This window comes from Rutidosis leptorrhynchoides, chromosome 1 (genome assembly GCF_046630445.1).
Source record: "Rutidosis leptorrhynchoides isolate AG116_Rl617_1_P2 chromosome 1, CSIRO_AGI_Rlap_v1, whole genome shotgun sequence".
Classification (NCBI taxonomy): Eukaryota; Viridiplantae; Streptophyta; class Magnoliopsida; order Asterales; family Asteraceae; genus Rutidosis; species Rutidosis leptorrhynchoides.
In genome coordinates, this window is record NC_092333.1 from 28,853,758 (window position 1) to 28,878,019 (window position 24,262).

Below are 24,262 nucleotides of genomic sequence, written 5' to 3' on the forward strand. Positions count from 1 at the left end.
ATGTCAGACCACATCCCTTTTGATATCCAAACAGAAATCATAAAAAAACTTGATGTCAAGTCTTTAATTCGATTCAGATCCGTGTCAAAAACATGGAAGTCATTGATCAACAGCCCAAAGTTTGTTGCTAGTTACGGCATCGACCAAATTCAAATGCGTCATATACTTGTACCGTACTATAAAGAGTCGACTTTTATGTATACGTCCTTTGTTGATCATGATGATGACACTTTCTTGTTTGATCAAACTAATGTTCATGTCCTTCCAAGAGAACATAATAGTTATCGTTGCAGAATACTCGGTAGCTCCCATGGCTTGTTCGGTTTGGTTTATGATCATACAGATTTATATGATGGTGTCAAGAAGATGTACGTTATCTGGAATCCGTCAATTAGAAAATCGATTGGTATTGATGTTCCTAAACCGTTGAGGTATTCTTTAGATAAAGTGTATTTTGGTGTTTGTCCTGTCACTCGTGACCCAAAACTTGTTACAATTACCAGAAACTGGATTGTACAAATTTATACATTAAGTTCAGGTAAGTGGAGGAAGATTTCCAACAAACTGCCACGTGGAACAATTGAATTGCATCCGGATTATGTAGTTACTGATAGGATTATGTACTGGGATGCTACTGACTCGACTAAGAATGGTAGGTTTATCGTCTCATTTGATTTGACAAGTGAAGAATTTGCGTTAATTGACATCCCAAATTATATTACAAACCATAAATATAAGATCTTAAAGCTAAGAGACACTCTTGTGTTTCTTAAATATTTAAAAACCACGAAAGTAGACTGTGAAGTATGGATGATGATAAATAATGGTGTGTCAAAAACGTTTAAAATGCTATACAACATTATGACATTAAATCCGTTACCAAACAGGGTTAAGGGATTCACAAATAGTGGCACACCTATAATTGAAACGGGAAAAGATTTCGCTCCGGATGGACTTTATGTTATTGAACCCAACTCGGAACGTGTCACAAAGATTCGGTTTGAGGAAGAAGGATATGGACACTATCTGTGTGGATTGAATGTATATACATACCACGAAACGATACTTTTGTTTGATCGATAATATTTGCGTATCTATATTGAAGTAAACTTAGGTCGAAGATATGGCCAAGTGAATGTGTTATCCGAATGCTAAGTAAAGATTACTTGTGTCCTCTAATGTAGTTTTAACCTATTATTTCCTTTCTATGACTGTGCTGCTGCATAAGAAATGTTCCTAGATTTTGGGATTCAAATTGTGAAACTTGAAGATTTTAATTTGAGATGTTTTGTTGTTGATGATGTTTTTCAAGTATTGAAATGTTATGTTAATAGAGTTATATACTACATAGTTAGAATACTTACATAACTCTTTTCATGGTTGTAAATGTCCCCGATTAGGCAGACTAGTCGGTATCTTAAAGCAATCGGATTAGTCCCCGAATAGTCTTAGACTTGATTGTTTTATTCGGTGAAAGTAATCAAAAGTCCAATTTAGCTAGCCAGGTTAATGTATTGCCACCTTGAAGAATTTCCCTTTCAATTTAAGGGGTACCTTCTTGTCACACAACACCCTTTTCGCTGCCCTCCACTTCAACCATCCTACTCGTATACGATGCGTCACGTCCTCATCTATCCTTCCTGATTTGTGAAGCATTGAGCCTAAATATCTAAAGGACTCTTGTGGAGGTAAAATCTTGTTGGAAAATCGTGTGTACTTTTAAATCAGATTAACTCTGCGGATAGTTAAAATAATAATCAATTATTATTTTATAAACCATTTACAAAATTAAATATTCATATATTTAAATTTAATAAAACATGCACATGATTAACGATCCCAAAGATCCAGTTACACCATAATAATTGTCATGAATATAAAACAAAAGAGGAGTTAACGATATACCTTTCTTGGAGAAATTGATGAGACGGAGAGAAACCTACGATCAAAAGTATGACCGTCTCTTTGGATAGTCCACACTACACTTTCAGACAACGCCAATGGATGCTAGTCCAAACCCAAGTAATTTATTATAATAATCAAATTATTATAATAAATCTTTAATGGAGTACTTAAAAACCGTTTCGCTTGAATTTGAGATCAGTCACTTAAAAGGTACTTCAATTCAAGTTTGAGTGTTATCACATAAATTAAAAGTCTTTCTCTCTCTCTATATGTGTCGACCAAAAAATGGAATAATATCAATCCACACTTGCAAAAGAGAGGAATATATAGTACTTTTTAGAAAACACCTGTGAACATTTTTTATTGAATTAAAGTCACTATATTAACCCGTGAATCTTTTACTTTTTGAAAGAATCAAAGATAGGATATTGTATTCGATTTCTATATCGGATGTAATATCATAAAGTCGTATTTCTCAAATACTTCAGGGGTATGTTATGTAACTTATAATTAATAATTTCTATCATGTCGCTTTCATGTAAATAGTAAATTAATTAATTTCGTTTCATTTACTATTCATATGAATAGTAAATGAATTAATTTCGATTTACTATTTTGTTACTTGAGTAATATATATACATCATATATATATTTTATTTGACGTCTCGGTGTATATGTGTGTGACCCCGAAGGCTCAAATGAAGTTGGCCATATAGTTATATGTTGTACCTTGCACATTAATCCTACAGACTCCCACTTGTGCATGGCACAACACCAAGTAACTATATAAACAATGGTAAGCGTTTAGCAACACGTCATTATCCCCAAATTCATGTGAGGGTAGTTTCTCGAAACTGTTTATGGTAAGTTTTAAATGTCATTCGTCCTTTTGTTTCAGATACTTTAGTTAAACTTGAGATGTGGATTATCGGTCATTCTCATTTGTTTAACAATTTTGTTTCTCGATCTTAGAACTGAATTAGATCACCAAATTAATTAAGTATTATCTTAATTACATCTAGGTGCAGCCACACAAATATCTTATTCATTCATCGAGGAGCTCAAAAAGTATCCAACTCCAAACATTTTAGAGGAACAAATCCTATATTGCATACACGTGTCTATCACGAGCTTTACATTATACCCAATAATGACCTTTATAACAGTCTTTTTCAGGACAACATTTAACCATATCAAAGTACAATGCTACACTCATCAAGACGGGCGTGCATCTCAAGTCTAAGGACACAAAGACATAATCACTAAAAGATTCACTACTGACTACGATCCATGTAGTGACATCACATGGTTGGGTGATTCCAATATTCATCATCAATGAATACATATGAATTTTGGTCTCAACAAGTTAACTATTCATCATCAATGAATATAACCAAAATTTCACATTAATCTTAATTCATGTTATTCCCATAACATGACCGATTATGGAGATTTTGAATAATCAACAATTATTCATGGATTAAACATGCTGATATAGAACATAGTGATATAAATGAAAACGACCATATCAAGTATGTCAATTCATTAATATAAAACTGCTTAATGTTCCAAAAATATCCAAATATTAAATTACAAATGAAAAAGATTAGCAGCATAACGAAGTCCAATACTACTAGCATGATTATCATGCTTGTTGTGCATCATGGGCTTCGTGAACGGGTCAACCACATTATCATTTGTATGAACCTTTAAGAATACTAATATCATTCCTCTTAATGACTTAATGAAATGTAGTCAAACTTTTGAAGAATGTGTCAGATACTTAAATGTACATGTGATTCTTTCAAAAGTATATTAACACTCGAACTATCACAATACATATTATAGAAGATTAAATGTTGTGTACTACTCTGAGTATAACAACAAACTTCCTTATCCAGACAGCTTTCTGAGCAGCTTTTCAGTCAACAATGTATTCTACTTTTGTTGTAGATTGTTCAATAGTGCTCTGCCTAGAGCTCTTCCAATCAACTGTCTTGCCCATCATGACAAAGAAACAATGTGACTGGATAGAGAATCATCTTGATCAGTTTGGAAACTAGAATCAGTATAAAACTTAATACTTAACTCTTCTTCCAAACCACCGTAAACAAAGAACATATCATTAGTACTTTGCAAATACTAAAGAATATTCTTAACAACAATCCAATATACTTCATCTGGATTATGTTGACAATGACTCGTCAAACTCAAAACTAATGAAACATCGAGCATAGTACATATCCTGGCATACATAATGGATTATATAGCCGAAGCATATGTGATACATTTCATTTGTCTCATCTCATCTGCTGTGATAGGACTTTTGAGACTTTCTCAAGGTTATGCCCTTTTGCATTAGCAAAGCTCCATGCTTGGAGTTTTGCATGCTAAATCTCTGCGAGATAATGTATGTACTTTGATTCAAACTAATAAGCCAATTGAATCTATTGTATAGATCCTCATTCCAATAATATAAGTAGCTTCATCAAGATCCTTTATGGAAATACATTTTCCAAGCCAAGACTTGACATCTTGCAAATTGGAATGTTATTTTTAATAAGTAATATGTCATCAACATATAAGATCAAGAAGACTAATCTGCTCCCACTAGCTCTAATGTAAACTCAGGGCTTATCTTGATTTTGAGAAAAAATAAACACTTTGATTTTCTCATTAAACTTAAGATTCTAGCTCCTGGATGCTTGCTTTTATCCATAAATGGATTTTAGAAGAAGCTTGCATACTTTATTAGGATACTTAGGATTCGTAAACCCTTCCGGCTGAACCATATATACGTCCTCGCTTAGGTCGCCATTTAGGAAAGCGGTTTTGACATCCATTAGCCATATTTTATTATCATGAAAGGTAATCATGGCAATAAGTATCCTAATTATTTTAAGGCTCGCGACTGGTGAAAAAATTTCATCATAACCTTTTGTCACCAATCGAGCTTTAAAAGTGTTTACATTACCGTCCATATCAGTCTTCCTTTGAAGACCCATTTTTACCTCATTGTCTTACAATTGGGTAGAAGATCAATCAAGTCTCATACTTGATTATCCTTCATGGACTGCATATTTGTATTCATAGAATCTAGTCATTTTTTGATTCAGGATCTGATATGGCCTCACGCAGCTAGAGGGTTCATCATAATCCCTTAGTTGAGGTTTATCTGAATTAATCAGATAATTAAACCTCATAAGCCGATGAGTTCTACTAGATCTATAAAGTGCAGTTGTAACACGTCCTGGCTCACCAACAGTGTGCTCAGTTTCAACGTGTGGATTGCTAGTGCTTACTGAAGGTATGTTACTTTAAAGTACTTGAATTTCTTCAAGATCTACTTTACTCCCACTGACTTCTTGTAAGAGAAGATCTCTTTCCAGGAATTCAGCAGATCGAGCAGAAAACACGTTGTCTTCAGCTTGGTAGTAAAAGTAGTAACCCATTGTTTCCTTTATGTATCGTACAAAGTAAAATTAGATAGTTCTGTGTTCTAATTTGTTTGAAGTGTCATGCTTCACGTACGCTTTACATCCCCAGACTTTTAGATAAGACAACTTGGGATTCTTCCCATGCCATAACTCATATAGTGTCTTTTTTACCTTCATAGTTGGAATCACATTGAGTATGCCTGCAGCAGACTCTCATGCATATCCCTAAAATACGGTAGTAGAGAAATCAGACTCATCATAAATCAAACTATATCAAGTAAAGTTCGATTCTTCTTACTCAGACACACCATCGTGTTGTGGTGTGTAAGGTAGAGTGAACTATGAGACAATCCCACAATTCTTTAGGTGGTCCAAAAAACTCTTGACTCATAAACTTACTTACTCCATCGGAGAGAAGTGCTTTAATGGTCTTTCCAAGCTGATTATCTACTTCATTTTGGAATACTTTTGAATGTTAAAATAGCTTTATGTTTATGTTTCAGCAAGTGAACATAATCATAGCTACTGTACTCATCAGTAAATGTAATGAAGTAAAATTAACTAAATTTATACATTGTTCTTAAAGGGCTACATATAACAGTATGTATTAGTCCTAAAAGATCTTTAGCTCTTTTACCTAAATCGGAGAAAGAAGCATTTGTCATCTTTTCACATAAACATGACTCGCATACATCGAATGACTCAGAGTCAATTGATTCCAAAAGTCCATTAGATTCGAGTTTTGAAATGCATTGTTTGTTTATATGACCAATATGACAATGTCATAGATAGGTCTTATTCAAGTCTTGCTTGAAGACTTTGGCGATGTAGGTATACACAGAATTCTCATTTGAAATTACACTATGCATATCAATTTCAAAAATACCATCACGTGGATAGGTATTAAGATGAATATATTATCCTTAGAAGCTGAAATACCTAAGTGTGTAAATGCAAGTTCAAAACTAACATCTTTCAAACTATGTCGCTCGCAGTATTGAGAGCATAATGCTATTGTTCCAACAAAACAATAAGACCACTTAGAGAAGTAAGTTCAGAGGTACCAATAGCTTTAACAAAAGCTTGATCCCATTTGCCTACTTGTAAATCCAGTGTGTCTTTCTTCAGTCTATTACTTCTTCTCATTCCCTTCATATTGTTACAGGTGTGAAGGCCACAACCAGTTAACAAAGATTTAGGAATCACTAGAAGAAGTATATAACTATATATGGAATATACCTGATTTGCTAGTCTCACCAGCGTTGCCTTTTCTCAGCTCATATTGGAAGATAGGACAACTTCCTTCTCCAATTGCCAACCTTTCCACAATGGAAACATTCGGCGTCTTTTGTTGGGCTTTCCTTCTTGGAAGGTGGAATATTTTTCCTAGCAAATGATTTGTCATTTTCCTTCCACAAAGTATTCGGCTTATTCTTTTTCACCCTTCAATCCTATTTCTTCCTGATCATCGAACAACATTCGATAATCATTTTGCTGAGCAGCAACATCTGCCATAGCAGGAAGAAAGGATATGAGTTCTAAACTTTATTCAACTTCCAATTATGCTTGAGAACAATTCTCAGGTTGCAGCGCCAGTCTAGGAAGTTTGAACATTGAGTTTATCCTTCTCCAACAAAGAAGGAAGTGTGTTTTGGTTTACGTTTTGATTATTTGACATCTACAACAGATATAAGATTCAATTTAGTATTTTCGATATTGAGCTTTAATAAATTAACTACCCAAGTTTTTTTTATAATATTTTTTAAAAACAATTAATTTACGAAAGCCTAAGATCCACATAGAGGTTCCATAGCCACATCTGTTGATCAGCTAGCAGTTATGGAGTCTATTGGTAGGTAGCGGGTACCAATTGCATTACAAGTACAACTCTTAGATCTTTATGGGACCTAGAGATATATATAGTCCAACAAACCACTATTATCTAATGGCATGTTTGTCCCATCATTGCCTCGAACTCAGGTCTCACCGTGAATACGATTAAGTCGTCCAATTTGGAAACAGTGAAAATTCACGCTAGTCTCACTAGATCGAAAAATCTACCTCGTGGCTATAATTCAGCCTAGTCTCACTAGATCAGAAAAATAACGAGGAGTGTTTGCAAACTTATTGGATGGCATGACTTAAATTTGACGGGTATTTTGGAAAAAGTTGGTGTCAACGAATAATGCATGCACACAAGATTCGCTACACTATTAGTTAAAAAAAAAATTCCAATTGTATATGTCAATTATGTTTGTGATCTAATTTGTTATTTAATTTATAGGATATAAAAATAACAAATACACAAACGTGTATCGTTTTAAAATAGTTTCAAAAGATGTCGTCCATATATATTATTTGACTTTCAAAATCATTTAACATTAAACTTGTTAGAGTTTAACTTATTTTAAAAACATCAATTTTAATCTTTGAAACTCGTTTAGAGTTTTATTTAATGTTTCCATCAAAAACATATGTAATTTAAGTCTTAAAATTATTTAACTTTAAACTCGTTAGAGTTTAACTTTTTTTTTTAAATCATCAATTTTAATATTTGAAACTCGTTACCGGTTTTATTTAATGTTTTCATCAAAAACATTTAGCATATATTATAATCAACATTTAAATATAAATGCGTAAAATAAAACATAATCATGCATCACACACACATAGCCTAGCCCAAAAATCCTATGCTTAATCCAATGAGCCGACATGAAATCAAGAGGTCAAACTAAGGGTAATATCGTAGCTCCCACTTAATTCAAGAATCAAGTGAACCCTGACAAACGCCATCGTTGTCAACTTGACCTGTTCGCCATCTTCTAAGTCAAAATCCACGTTGCATCTTTATCTTTAATTTTCATCTTATTACATTTATTTAAAATCGAAAAGTACAACTAATCTAATACTTTTACAGTTTAGAATAAACTTAAATACAATACTATGAAAATGTAAAATAAATATAATACAACTTTGGCTTCAAAATGGCCTTTATAATAAAATAAATAATCAACATGACATAATATTGCCGTAATCAACAATCACAACAATCACATATAATCAAACACATAGGTCGGGGCATTACGGGCTATGTATGCAATCACAATTTTAATAACTACATTATTAAAACCTATATATGGCTTGTCCATGGTTATAATGCATGTGTATAACTATGGAATATAACAATCAACAATTATAATAAATATTCAAGTCATAACAATTAAATCTAAAATTTAAAATAGTAATATTCTTTCAATCATATTTGTACGTCATAAGGTTAAGTCTAAATCAACCGTGTTGACTTTAAAAACCAAAAAGGTTTCAACTTTTACCAATTCACCACAAAGCTAAATCTAAAGAAAATCACGCGACAATTAAGATGGTGTAAAAGCGGCTCTGATACCACTGTTGGAAAATCGTGTGTACTTTTAAATCAGATTAACGTAGCGGATAGTTAAAATAATAATCAATTATTATTTTATAAACCATTTACAAAATTAAATATTCATATATTTAAATTTAATAAAACATGCACATGATTAACGATCCTAAAGATTCAGTTACACCATAATAATTGTCATGAATATAAAACAAAAGAGGAGTTAACGATATACCTTTCTTGGAGAAACTGATGAGACGAAGAGAAACCTACGATCAAAAGTATGACCGTCTCTTTGGATAGTCCACACTACACTTTCAGACAACGCCAATGGATGCTAGTCCAAACCCAAGTAATTTTTTATAATAATCAAATTAATATAATAAATCTTTAATGGAGTACTTGAAAACCGTTTCGCTTGAATTTGATATCAGTAACTTAAAAGGTACTTCAATTCAAGTTTGAGCGTTATCACATAAATTAAAAGTCTTTCACCCGTGAACCTTTTTTATTGAATTAAAGTCACTATATTAACCCGTGAATCTTTTACTTTTTGAAAGAATCAAAGATAGGATATTGTATTCGATTTCTATATCGGATGTAATACCATAAAGTCGTATTTTTAAAATACTTCAGGGGTATGTTATGTAACTTATAATTAATAATTTCTATCATGTCATTTTTTTTTATCATGCCATATCGCTTTCATGTGAATAGTAAATTAATTAATTTCGTTTCATTTACTATTCATATGAATAGTAAATGAATTAATTTCGATTTACTATTTTGTTACTTGGGTAATATATATAAATCATATATATATATTTTATTTGACGTCTCGGTGTATATGTATCTGACCCCGAAGGCTCAAATGAAGTTGGCCATATAGTTATATGTTGTACCTTGCACATTAATCCTACAAATCTGATCTCCAATTCGGACATCCACTATATCCTCTTATTCCTCTTCGTTCGTCTTAAAATCACATCTAAGGTACTCCGATTTAAGTCTGCTAATCCGTAGGCCATTTGATTCTAGGGCGATCCTCCATTGCTCTAGTCTTCTGTTAAGCTCATCCTGGGAATTCGAAACTAATACAATATCGTCGGCGAATATTAGGTACCATGGGATGTTATCTTGTATCCTTTGAGTTAGTTCGTCTAAGATCAAAGCGAAAAGATATGGGCTAAGGGCCGATCCCTGATGTAAACCTACCTCTACCGGGAAAAACTCTGTGTTTTCTACCGTTATATGTACCCGAGCCTTCACCCCCTCGTACATATCTCTAATGGTTCTTATATATCTACTTGGGACACCCCTAACATTAAGAGTCTCCAAAATCAGCTCACGTGGGGCACAGTCATAAGCCTTTTCCAAGTCTAAGAACGTCATGTGTAGGTACTTTTGATTTTCCCTATACTTCTCCATAAGGCTTCTAACGATGTGAATCACCTCCATCAACGAGCGTCCTGGCAGGAAACCGAATTGGTTCTCTGAAACCTTGTCTCGCGTCGGAGCCTCGTCTCAATCACTCTCTCCCAAAGCTTCATAGTATGACTAAGTAACTTTATGCCTCTGTAATTACTACATATTTGTGCATCTCCCTTGTTCTTGTAAATGGGAATAACCTCACCGAGTCTCCATTCCATAGGCATCTTTGCGCTTCTAAACGTCGTGTTGAAAAGGTTTGTCAACCATCTAACCCCATCGCCTCCTAGGCACCTCTACGCCTCAATCGATATTTGGTCTGGTCTTACTGCTTTGTTTCTCCCCATCTTTCGTAGGGCCGATCTAACTTCCTCCTGGTTAATCCTCATGCAGAAACAGTTGTTTTGATATTCACGAACCTCGTGGAGTTCCCTGTTCCGCTCCGTTCTTTCCCTACCAAAAAGGAATGCAAAATACTCTTCCCATCTTTTCCTAATAAGGTCTTCTCTCACTATACTTTGACCTGCTTCATCTTTGATATATTTGACGTTAACTAAGTCCCTACCTCTTTGCTCCCTAGCTTTAGCTATTCTATATATGTCATTGGCTCCCTCTTTAGAGTCTAGTTTCCAATATAAATCTTCATAAGCTTTGTCTTTTGGAGTGAGAATTCCTTATATTCAAACAAATTTTCTGGCGGGCGAACAAAAAATCAACTATCCGAACAATTTTTTTTGTCGGGCGAACAATTTTTCAGAAGGTCGAACCATTTTGGCTAGATGCAAGTGCTATCTTTGTTCTACATTTTATGTAGAACATCATGTATATATATATATATATATATATATATATATATATATATATATATATATATATATATATATATACATAGCTAAAAGTTCAAACGAGAATCATAAAAAAGCGAGAACTGCGAGAACTTTTGATTTATAAAGATTTTCAAATGTAACTACATTGAATCACACATAAACCTTGATGAAGAGTATGAATGAACATAAAATAGTTGTAAAACACTTATATTTTACCTATATAATTAAATATATACTTTCTCGTTCACATGTGCATATTTGTTTCCAAACATGTGAACATAAAATAGTTGTAAAACACTTATATATATTTTTTTTCTAATGAATCCATTTTATGTTTTTGACGTGTGGAAGTGTCAAAAAGTGAATTTGTATTAACACTTGGAATTGTCAAATTGTGAAGTATTTCTTGACACCCTGAAGTGTCAAAAAGTATTTGTTTCTTAACATTATCAAGCTTCAAAAATACAGTGTTTCATTATTAAGTGTTAGAAAATACAAAAGTTTTCCGACACCCATATTTTCCACACCAAGAGGAAGCGTCAATAATTTAATTTCTAAAGTTTTTAGGCGTCAAAAAATGATCCAAAAGTTGTTAGAAATTATACATTTTCTTGTAGTGATAGGAACTTTTGAATCAACCATTTGCCTCTTAGTCATTATCAAATGCACCATAACTTTCCATAATGTTATATTGGGCTGTCAAAACAATTGTTTACTTGGTGTTTAAAAGAATTAAAATGCATTTTAATGGAAAGTGAAGTCTCTGTAACTTGGTGGATTTTCAAAATAGACATGGACGAAAAGAGTATATACCTATTATTTATAGGACTCAGATAAAAATTAAACATGCTCTAATTGTGTGTACGTGGGAATGGGATATAAATATTTGGGCCCAAAAACGGGCTTTCAGTTGGGCTGCTATTGCAACCTAGATTTTAGTAACAATATACGTAGTCAACGGAGCAAAATCAAAACCCTGATAACTTCAATTCATTCATATCTCCAAAACCAAAACAAGATCAATGTCAGACCACATCCCTTTTGATATCCAAACAGAAATCATAAAAAAACTTGATGTCAAGTCTTTAATTCGATTCAGATCCGTGTCAAAAACATGGAAGTCATTGATCAACAGCCCAAAGTTTGTTGCTAGTTACGGCATCGACCAAATTCAAATGCGTCATATACTTGTACCGTACTATAAAGAGTCGACTTTTATGTATACGTCCTTTGTTGATCATGATGATGACACTTTCTTGTTTGATCAAACTAATGTTCATGTCCTTCCAAGAGAACATAATAGTTATCGTTGCAGAATACTCGGTAGCTCCCATGGCTTGTTCGGTTTGGTTTATGATCATACAGATTTATATGATGGTGTCAAGAAGATGTACGTTATCTGGAATCCGTCAATTAGAAAATCGATTGGTATTGATGTTCCTAAACCGTTGAGGTATTCTTTAGATAAAGTGTATTTTGGTGTTTGTCCTGTCACTCGTGACCCAAAACTTGTTACAATTACCAGAAACTGGATTGTACAAATTTATACATTAAGTTCAGGTAAGTGGAGGAAGATTTCCAACAAACTGCCACGTGGAACAATTAAATTGCATCCGGATTATGTAGTTACTGACAGGATTATGTACTGGGATGCTACTGACTCGACTACGAATGGTAGGTTTATCGTCTCATTTGATTTGACAAGTGAAGAATTTGCGTTAATTGACATCCCAAATTATATAACAAATCATAAATATAAGATCTTAAAGCTAAGAGACACTCTTGTGTTTCTTAAATATTTAAAAACCGCGAAAGTAGATTGTGAAGTATGGATGATGATAAATAATGGTGTGTCAAAAACGTTTAACATGCTATACAACATTATGACATTAAATCCGTTACCAAACAGGGTTAAGGGATTCACCAATAGTGGCACACCTATAATTGAAACGGGAAAAGATTTCGCTCCGGATGGACTTTATGTTATTGAACCCAACTCGGAACGTGTCACAAAGATTCGGTTTGAGGAAGAAGGATATGGACACTATCTGTGTGGATTGAATGTATATACATACCACGAAACGATACTTTTGTTTGATCGATAATATTTGCGTATCTATATTGAAGTAAACTTAGGTCGAAGATATGGCCAAGTGAATGTGTTATCCGAATGCTAAGTAAAGATTACTTGTGTCCTCTAATGTAGTTTTAACGTATTATTTCCTTTCTATGAATGTGCTGCTGCATAAGAAATGTTCCTAGATTTTTTGGGATTCAAATTGTGAAACTTGAAGATTTTAATTTGAGATGTTTTGTTGTTGATGATGTTTTTCAAGTATTGAAATGTTATGTTAATAGAGTTATATACTACATAGTTAGAATACTTACATAACTCTTTTCATGGTTGTAAATGTCCCCGATTAGGCAGACTAGTTGGTATCTTAAAGCAATCAGATTAGTCCCCGAATAGTCATAGACTTGATTGTTTTATTCGGTGAAAGTAATCAAAAGTCCAATTTAACCCCCCCCCCCCCCCCCCCCCCCCCCCTCCCCCTCTCTCTTTTTAGGCAAACTCACACACTCAATAAGAGTTTTACACGAATATGTACAAATATGTTCACCCCTATAAGAAATACTTGCGTGCTTTAATATAGTTTTAACCTTCTTTTCTATAATTGTGCTGCTGCAGAAGCAAAAATCGCAGATTTTCATATTCAAAATGCGAAACTAAAAGTTTATTATGTTGATATGTTTAATTTGTACTTGATGTTTTTCAAGTATTAGAATGTTTTGTTAATGGACAAATAAGGACTTGCATGACATCATGCATAGCTTTTCACATCGATCTATACGTGAACATAAAATACCTTTGGACATCACATGCACATGTAAAATTATATATATGCATGTGCTTTGATTAGAGCTACGCCTTTCAGAGGCGTTTGATATCATTATGAGAATGACGTTACACCACAAGAAAGTTACAAAAATTATATAGCTAAACAAAAATAATATACTTAGGGCTGCATAATGAGCTGGGCTTAATTGTTAATGACATTGCAAGGTATGCTGCTGGTAAAGATATCAGGAATATACTAAATAGAATTGCAATTGTTGCCACAGTATATTATGTATGGATGGAAAGAAATAAGAGGCAATTTATGAAACTAAAGAAATCTGTGGATGCAGTAAGTCGGGAGATTAGGGACTTTATTCGGGTTAAGTTGACTTCCCTTAAAGTCAAGAATAATAAGAATGTTGGTATGGTAGCAGCTATGTGTGACTTGAAGGTGGTTGGATGCAGTCTGCAATTGATTTAGTGTGTTGATCTTGTAGTTGTATTGTTTTTCTGGGTTGTTTTGTATTGGGTCTGTTTTGTCTCTTTTGGGTTAGGTTAAACCCTGCCCTGTTTTGTAAGTTGTGAAGTTTTAATATATTCTTACTTTTGGAAAGAAAAAAAAAAAAAAAAATATATATATATATATATATATATATATATATATATATATATATATATATATATATATAGTGGTAGGATCATGAGGGAAGTAACCATTCGGGGGGAAGCGGGGGGAAGCAATTTTTTTTTTCTTTTCGTTTTTTGAAAAAACTTTGTTCACAAACATTATAGATGAGATGAAAATATGAACATTTAGTAGAGACACTTTGTGATAAATGTTTTTATTTTGGCGAAAAAACGCTCGAAGAAGTAATATATAACAATTATCGTGTTTTTCGATCGTATTTTGAGGTTTTAGCTATTGGGGTTTAGATATTAGGGTTTAGATATTAGGTTTTATAGGGTTTAAATATTAGGGTTTAGAAATTTAGGGTTTAGGGTTTAGATTTAGGGTTTAGATTTAGGATTTAGATTGAGTTTTAAATCGGGCTAAATTTTACTTCACAAAACATGAAAAAAAACGTTCATATTCTTCACGAACAATATTATCTTGAATGTTATTTTTGTCGATCGTTTTTCCGCCTAAATAATAACATTCATCACGAAGTGTCTCTTCTAAATGTTCATATTTTCGTGTGATCTTGATGCCGGGAAAAAAAAATTCAAAAAAAACGGAATTTTTTTTTTTTTTGCTTCCCCCGCTTCCCCCCAATTGGTTACTTCCCCATTGATCCTATATATATATATATATATATATATATATATATATATACACTAGGTTTTTGAGCCCGTGCGTTGCACGAATTTGTAAAAATCACGAAAATATGTAATTTGCATTTTATATTGGCATATAAATATCGATACTAAAAAAATAGAAAAAGTTGTATAAGAATTATTTAAGAGCTCGCAGTGTTGACAAATTTTAAACTTTTTTTTTTTTAGTTTAAGAGCCCGTGGTGTTGACAAATTTTAATAATTTTTTTTGAGTTAAGAACTCGTGATGTTGACAAATATTAAATTTTTTTTGAGTTTAAGAGCTCGTGGTGTTGACAAAGGTAAAAGTTCTTTTTAGTTTGAGTCAATGTGTTGACAAATTTTAAAAGTGATTTTGGATGGTGTTAGTAACTTAATGACTACAATTTTGTTCACCATTAATATCTTTTTAATATATAAATTATATACTACGTAATATTTAGAGTACATTGAAAATTTGTAATGGAACGTAAAATTATTAAAATATAAGTTATATTATTTTAGAATTATTATATACAAATTATTTTTTTAAATAAAAGTATAACCCGCGAGTTTAATTTTAGAAAAGTTGTTAGTCATTTCAACAAACTAATGGTACTCGGGGGACTCGTCATGTATAATTAATATTGTAATAGTTATATATGCGTGTTGATAAATATTTTATCACTTCCATATTTATTGATAAAAAAAATGATTCGTTGGTATTGTATTGAAACTCTGTTTTGAATACAATTTATTGAGTTTTGTTCGTAAAATTATTTCGAGTTGAACGGCGATGGCGGTGGAACATAACTCACGTTGAACATAAAGAAAAATCCGTTAAAATTTTTTGATGGGTTTTGTTTGGTGAATTTATATTAAATATTGAATTTAACTTTATAGCCCTAAATTTATCTTTTATACTTTAAAATTATAATTAAGAGGAAAGTAACTATAAATTTAAAGGGAAAAAAAGGGAAAACTTAAATAGGAATAAAGAAAACTTAATTAATAAATTAAGTTTATAATCTGTGTTATAAGTGGAATGTTGGATTAAGATAGGAATATACGAAGTATATTAATTATTAAATTAAATTATCTTATCTTATACTTCCTACATAATTATAATTAGATCATTATATACGGGATATATATTTATCTCTTAAGGTAACTATCATTTTTCAAGGTAATAATCTCCCATATTTTATAATTATGTTAATATTTAATTTGATTTAATAATAAATTGACATGTAGGATTTTGTAATTCATATTTAATAGTAAAATGACACGTAGGAAAATTTAGATTAGATTAATTGAGGAGATGACATGTAAGCATAAGTACACGCGCTTTATATTAATGTATAGATAGATACTCATAACCCTCGGATAACGACGTGAAAGTTACAAAAATATACATTCTAATTAATAAAACACAAACATGCATAATAACAAACTAAAACTAAGAAAGATTCAAAATTACAAGTAAAATAAGTAATATTGAGTAATTAAATATAATTACGCGGGTTTAGGCGAAACTAGAATTTTTTTCACCGGGGGCAAAAAAAAAAAAAAATTTAAACCATAGCAATTTTTTGGACAAAATTTGAAAATTTTGGGGCAAAAGTTGGAGATTTGGGGGCAAAATTTGAAGATTTTGAGGCAAAAGTTGGAGAATTTGAATCAAAATTTGAAGGTTTTGGGGCAAAATATGTAGGCTTGGGGGCAAAAAAAAATCCACCGGGGTCAAAGTCGAAAAACCCAAAAATTTTACATTAAAAAAAAAATCCACTAGGAGCGGCCACCCCCCTCTGCCCCCACACACTTTCGCCCCGGCCGGGTTAACGGGTTTGCATGTAGATTGTTCAAATACTAACATGTATAAATTATTTGTTATCAAAGACATACTAATTTAAGTAGATTAGACCGTATCTCTTTTATCCTTAATAAGAAAACTTTTATGATGCTATTTTTAATTCCAAAAACCTACTTGTCAAAACTCCCACCATTAGATGCATTCCTTAATTTAAATCTGATCCGTCCAAAATCATGATGGCATCATTTAGCTTTTCTAGCGGCAGTTGAGGGGAATTATTACCCTGCTGCCCTCCACTAATTTTTAATAAAAAAAAAAAAGAATATATTATCGATACAGTTATGAATAACTAATCATCACCTCCTTCCGTCTCTACAAGTTCCATTTTCTTCCCGGTACAATTATCTCCCAAAAAAACACGGGCTCAAGAATCAGTATACCATTTTTCCAAATCTACAAAAACAAAAAACCCTAACTTACAAAACTTACAACAAATAGCAATGATCCCGTTTTGATATTAAAATAGGGTTCTAAATTGGTGTTGTGGAAATCGATCCTCTTAGTAGCCATGATGAACACAACTCACCTTTTTGATGATTAGATTATACCAGAATTCCTAATTTCGCTGTGTTCCCGTATCAAATTATGGATCTTTGTTGTCTGATTCGAATTTGATTCGATTTGTAGAATACGAATGTCAACAGTTCGATCTAATATGATGTTCATATGTTATGAAACATCGTGTATGAATCGCAAGGTTTTCTTATTGTTTATGAATCTTTTTTATATTTAAAATCTTGATTATTTGTTGCTTTCTCACCAAATAGCTATTTGCAGATGATCGATTACCAGAAAAAGAAACAACTCTGCAGATTTTAATGCTAAGGTCAGTAATTCGTATTCAAAAACCCAAACATCATAGATCAGGTTTCAGTGTTATTATGTTTTTTTTTTTTTTTTTTTTTTGTGTTTTTAACTGTTTAAAGATTGTTAATAGTGGCACACTCTATCTTATGTATATGTCATTTGCAGAGAATTAGGAATGGAAGTACATATGCAAACCTTATGCAAATTTTACTTTCAGGTTATATATAACTCTCTTTGAACTGCCACTATTGAATAAATGGAAGGGTCTGGTCCAGCTGGATGTGAGATACATGCAATGATCCACTAATTATAGCAAAATGGTGATTAACTGTTTGGCATCTCCATCAGAACAACACTTGGTTTGTTTGTTTGACTTAATCAACTAATTAACGGTGTTGTTAGCAATTAGTGTTGGGGTTTTGTTTTATTATGTGATTTTGATTTGAATTTCCAGGTCAAATAAGGCATTCACATTGTCATATATCGCCGGAAAAAAAAGAGAAGATGATCGTGAGGGCCATTATACATATACTTTAGGGGAGAATTATACTCTAATATGTGAGTTTATTAATTGAGTTAGTATCACAAACCGTGTTATCTATAGATGAGTTAGCTTTTCGAATCTGATACTATTCTTCATGGCTAATTTAGTATCGTAACATAAATATAGATTATACACGGAGGGACTGTAGCTGGTAATAACTAAATGAAACAAAATTGGAGGTTTATGTGACTGATGTGAGGAGCAAATCAAGAGTATGCCAGCTTCTGATGCTCTAATCATTTTCATTAATAATCTGTTGACTTTTTTTTATTGGCAGGGAAAAAGCATTAAATATTATTTAATCATTTTTTTTTCTTATAGACACTATCAAAACCAGTTGAGCATCCTTCCGAGCTTTCAAACTGGAACTACGATGGATCAAGTATTGGACAAGCACCAAGAGAAGATAGTGAAGTTATCATATAGTAAGTCTCACTCGCATATTAAAAAGAAGTTTATGTTTCGTTCTACGTGGTGAACTAAGTGATAGATGAAATTAAATTTTGCAGTCCTCAGGCGATTTTCCATGATCCTTCCCGTGGTGGAAACAACAAATATTGGTGAGTGTAACGTGTAATCTTAGGAATTAAGTAAAAGCATATATGTGCATATCCCTACAAACAAACGGGAAAAAGTGTGCATATCCCTACAAACAAACGTGCAAAAGCTGCTGTGATTTTTAGCAATCCTAAAGTTGAAGCTCTTGTGCCATGGTAGGTTATCTCATTTCTTTTTTGATGTGAAATTATTCCCTTAAAAATCAATACAGACAAAATATTCTTTAGATGAAAGTGCTTAACACGTTAAACAAAATATTCTTTCATAATTTTTCAAATTATGAAAGTGTCGGAATCGAAGCTGGAGACCATATCTGGTGTGCTCGATACCTTCTTGAGGTAATTGCTTTTGACAGCGAATTACTGAGCAAGCTGGTGTTGTCTTGACTCTTACCCTAAAGCCCATTGAGGTAACAGAAATCTTTCTTTACTTTTCTTTTCATATTTCCTAACAGGTAGCAGGATAATATATGATGTCTGGAAAATAAGTGACGGATAACTAATCCGTTAGATGTTCTTTTGGGTATGGCGTAATATTTTAAATGTTTTACCTGTTTGAGATATAACACAACCTATACTAACCGCCCATTCAAATGTGAATGGGTCAAAATGACACATCTTATATTAATTTAAAGCTCGTCTGTTTTGCATTGACAGGGAGACTCAAATGGAGCAGGATGCCACACCAACTACAGATATTATATGAGTTGAATCATGCTAGATATGAGCATGTTTTTCAAACAGATAAATGTGTGTGATATTTAATTTGCTTCCATTTATTACATTTTAAATCTTTGTCGTTACAATTTTGAGTACATTACCCATGAGAGAAGATGATGGGGTTGAAGTAATTAAAAAAGGAGGTTCTGAACCTTTAACTTCGTCACACATAGCACATCAGTGCTTATGGAGAAGGAAATGAGAGAAGATTGACACGCAAACACGAAACTGCCAGCATCACCCAATTCTCATGGGTGTGTAATAAAACATACATATCAATCAACTTATATTATTTAAAATAAGAAAAGGGTAATGGTTTCGTAATTATTCTCAAATGGTGTTTTTGGCATTTTTCATTTTGCAGGGGGTAGCTGGATCCATGTGGGTCGTGATACTGAGAAGGAAGGCAAAGGTATTGATATCTTTACACTACTATAGGAGCTTCTGTTCTTGAAACACACTTTGTACAACTTTTGACCCATTTGACCCAAATTGATCAGATCATAGATCATAAATGGATTGAAATGACTCTCCTTTTATATATTGCTTTTCATGGTGTACGTTACTTGGAAGATAGGCGTCCGGCATCAATCATGGACACATACGCAGTTACCGGGTTACTTGCTGAAACTACAATCCTGTGGAGGCCTACTCTTGAGGTGAAGCACTTGCGGCCCAAAAGTTGGCGTTGAAAGTGTAGGCTTTATCATTCAAGGCTTTTCTGTTTCTTATTATGAAAGTATCGTAACTAATTATACTTACTGTACCTATAGAAAAATAATACATATAGTTCTTTGAATCTATCGCTCCATTACAACAAATTCGTCACTCAAAGTTCTATCTCAGTTAGATTGATACGTTTAAGCAATAGTAAATGTTATATGTAAGAAGCAATGAAATAGTAATGTTAACGTACTTGCACTTTTGTATTAACGCTAAATAATGTGTATGTTGCTGCACCATCTTTTGTAATGAATATTATTATTATTATTATTAACGTATTGGAAAATTTAGCATGTCTATTCACAGTAAGTTTTTGAAATATTGTAGCGACTTAGTTACCAATTGCTTTTGATGTTTTAACTATGTCAGTGTGCACTTTGCATACACACAAGTTTGAGCATTTTATAAAAATTTGAATGAAAGGATGTGTTACATTATTATCACATATATTTCACAACTTTTACTTGTATCATTACCATTAACAAGTTATTACGAATAAAATTTTTTAAAATTTTTTATGATAAAATACCCGCGAATGCGCGGGTTATAAACTAGTCATTAATAATAATAATTATTATAATTAATAATAATAATAATAATTTAATAATTTAATAAGGATACTATTTAATAATGATTGTAATTAAATAGTACCCCGTAGCATCAATAATAATAAGTGTAGTATATTGCGGGGGTATTATTTAATTATTTACTTTTATTTATTATTTTTATTATAATTTTATTATAATGATAATGATAAATCACTAATGTCTATTTATAGTGGGAGACTTGATATATTAGCCAATAATTTTTTTTCGAAAGGCAATACGATTATATTAATAATAATAAAACTAGCAAGATGTTAGGTATTACAAAAGTGGACTGCATATTACGACCTCCGCCGAACATTCAATAATGTAATGACTTCAACGCGAAACGACAATACAATCTAAAAACTCACACTCGAACACAATCCTAATGAAGAAGATACTGCAAACAAACGAGCCAACCATCAAAGTAAGCCACCTTAATAACCAGAAACATAACATATTACCACATCAGAGCAAGCACCCGAATGAAAACTTGGAACGGAGCAGTGACACGACTCGAAAACCACACAAAACCCCACGAAAATCTAAACTAACTCCGACCACACACAATCAAATCGAGCGGTGGTAACTATCATGTAAAAATGGTTAACAAAGAGTAACCCACGAAACAGAAGCTCACGACTACTGTAAGACCCTAATTTCAAAAGTATATAATGATTAAAGTTGGAGGATTCGGGTTTTAAAGTGTTTATCGCGCAAATCGTGTTATTTTCCTACATTTTGAAGCTCGTATGTTATCGCGGGTCATATAGGTTGTGGGTATAAGTTCGAATGGTTTAAAGTGCAAGAAAATGTCCATAATTGAAGTTTGGAATGTGTGAGGCGCGCACGTATGAAGAAAAAGCAAACAGTCAAAAATTACACTTGGTGTGAAGGGCGCGCTTTTAGGTGTGCGGCTCACACAAATTACACTTGGTGTGCGGGGCGCGTATTATAGTGTGCGCGGCTCACACAAAATAAACTTAGTGCGCGGGGCGCGTATTATAGTGTGCGCGACGCGCACACCCCCTGAATCAGCATACTTATTATTTTTGTAATTTAAAAGAAGGGTAGTTTGGTCTTTTCACTTGAGGGCCGGTTTATGAGCCACAAAACTGACCCAATGCTTATCTTATCCTCATTTTCACCTCTTCCACCCATTTCCATCTAGAGAGAGAGATAGAGTAAGAGCTTAGAGAGAGAAAGCTCGATTTGAGGAAGAAGAAGAGTGAATCGGGTCAAGTCGCGAGAGTTAACGTTGTTCTCCTCGTTCTTAGCTACATGTTAATACTAGCGGTAAGCTCTAACTCCGAATTTCGTTTTTGTGTTCATGTTTATATTTAGGGCTTTTGATTGTATGATCTTGAGCAAAACCCCACTAGTTGTTAAATTGAAGGTTTGAGCTAGTAAATGGTGAGGAAGACCATTTTGGTGGGTTTAGGGTTGGATGATGAAATTAGTGAGTTCATAATCATGTTTAGGAGTTTAAAACACCATTTAACTTGTGTTGAATGTGATTTGAAGTGTAAGTTCACAAATTTAGTGTTTTGACTAGTTTTTAGGTCAAAATGGGTTTTTGTGTAAATGTTGATTTAAAATGCGTTCAAAGACTAAGAAAGGTGTAAATAGGTATTTCGGGAAGGCGGAAAGTGGTCTCGTTAGTTTTGAACTTTCGAGTATCGCTAAAAGTGCAAAAAGTCATAGATTGCACTTTATGTCAATTTGGGCGGGTCGTGAGTCCAAATGGGGGATCGGTTGATCAAACCTTGCGTAAGATGTATTAGTGAAACATAATCACTATTCGATTGTGATTATGAGTGGTTCGGGCGAGATTTGACTTAGTCAAAGTTGGTCAAGTGTAATTAGTCGAAATTACACTTGTGATGTTTTAAGTCGAATAAGCTTAAGTTGTAGCTTATTTGCATGTATGATTTACGTAGGTGATATACGTGAAGTTGGTGGAAGAAGTTCAAGTTTGCGAGTTACGCTTCTTCAAGTAATCGAGGTGAGTGGAATATTTATACATGTATGTATGTAGTTTATTTACTCGTACGCGATGTGGGTCTTCGGTGCCACATCGTGAGTATTGGCGTTATGTCACTAGACGGTGACTTATTGATGTTATGGGTGATGAGAACTACGGGTCGGTAGTGTCTTGATAGGTGGCTCACAAGTCGGTGACCCCTTATGTTGGAATAGGTGCCTCACAATTCGGTGACACCTCATGGTGGTTCACAAGTCGGTGACCCCTTTTGTAGTGGCGGGTGATTCACAAGTCGGTGACACCCTAAAGTGCTTCACAAGTCGGTGACACTTAGTGGTGCTTCACAAGTCGGTGACGCCGCATGGCGTTCACAAGTCGGTGACCCATATGTATTGGTGGGTAATTCACAAGTCGGTGACACGCTTTGGTGATTTACAAGTCGGTGACACCTTATGATGATTCACAAGTCAGTGACATCATACGAGTGAGACTCGACGTTATTGGTCATTTACAAGTCGGTAGTGCCATAGCGGAGAATGGTTGGTACGTTTATGCATTGTTATGATTTAGTATATTATTGTGGCGGTTTATATACCAATGTTGCTGATAGTTGTATGTGGTATTGCTAGATTGCTTGTACGTTCTTATAAGGGTTATGTGTTAGGTATGCGTGTAGGTAACCTATATATGTATGTGTATAAATGTTTTACTCGCTAAGCAATTAGCTTACACTCTCGTTGTTTATATTTTTATAGGTTGTAAGTGGCGGCTTGGGTTTGCTTGGGGACTAGAGCTTTACGGATTGCTTTATACTTTTGATTAGGATTGGGTAGCGTTCCCAATCACCATGCTCGGTTTTGGTTGTAAAGTGAACTAGTCGGGTCATGAACTATATTTTGGATACGTCAAATGGGTCCCGGGTTGTATTCCCGTTTTGTAAACTTAGTTTATATATTGTATGTTTTAAAGATGGTTAAACTTAACAGTGTAATGATGATGTTTTCAGAAACGTAAATGGACTAGTGTTGCATATATTATTATGATAATAAGGAAAAAAAATTATGGGTCGGAAATACGACGGGTTGGGTCGTTACAACTACCAGTCTTCATCGAAACACAAGCTCGACAAAAACCCACCACGAATACAAAACCAATCGATGACCACGAATACATAACTCGAAACACCACGAATACATAACCACGAATACATAGCTCGAAACCATCGAAACACCACGAATACATAACTCGACAGTCACCACGAATCAACAATCTGAAGTCAAGAGCGGAAGGCGACGGAGGAAGAGAATCAACACGAGTTAACAACCAAAACCACTAACCCACGAATCGACACCCACAAAC

General features: G+C 33.4%; 2 protein-coding genes and 1 long non-coding RNA gene across 10 annotated transcripts; all 3 read left to right on the forward strand.

The window, feature by feature from the left end:
- LOC139852177 (putative F-box protein At1g32420) lies at positions 1–1,083 on the forward strand. The gene has a single exon (XM_071841437.1). The coding sequence runs from the start codon at positions 1–3 to the stop codon at positions 1,081–1,083; it is 1,083 nt and encodes a 360-aa protein (XP_071697538.1).
- A 10,915-nt stretch (positions 1,084–11,998) lies between these two features.
- Positions 11,999–14,296, forward strand: LOC139852239 (putative F-box protein At1g32420). Its single transcript, XM_071841513.1, has 2 exons — positions 11,999–13,026; positions 14,041–14,296. Exons 1-2 carry the CDS (start codon positions 11,999–12,001, stop codon positions 14,294–14,296), a joined length of 1,284 nt encoding a protein of 427 aa, XP_071697614.1.
- A 2,952-nt stretch (positions 14,297–17,248) lies between these two features.
- On the forward strand, positions 17,249–20,023 carry LOC139858107 (uncharacterized). Of its 8 annotated transcripts, XR_011762823.1 has the most exons (11): positions 17,249–17,678; positions 17,759–17,807; positions 18,006–18,147; positions 18,243–18,346; positions 18,459–18,544; positions 18,654–18,757; positions 18,842–19,045; positions 19,177–19,228; positions 19,345–19,412; positions 19,547–19,863; positions 19,974–20,023. It is a non-coding gene; the product is annotated as an uncharacterized lncRNA (long non-coding RNA). The 8 variants fall into 8 exon arrangements; XR_011762813.1 differs by having other exon boundaries at positions 18,842–19,412; positions 19,547–19,639; positions 19,703–19,863; XR_011762817.1 differs by having other exon boundaries at positions 18,842–19,228.
- Positions 20,024–24,262: the final 4,239 nt, after the last annotated feature.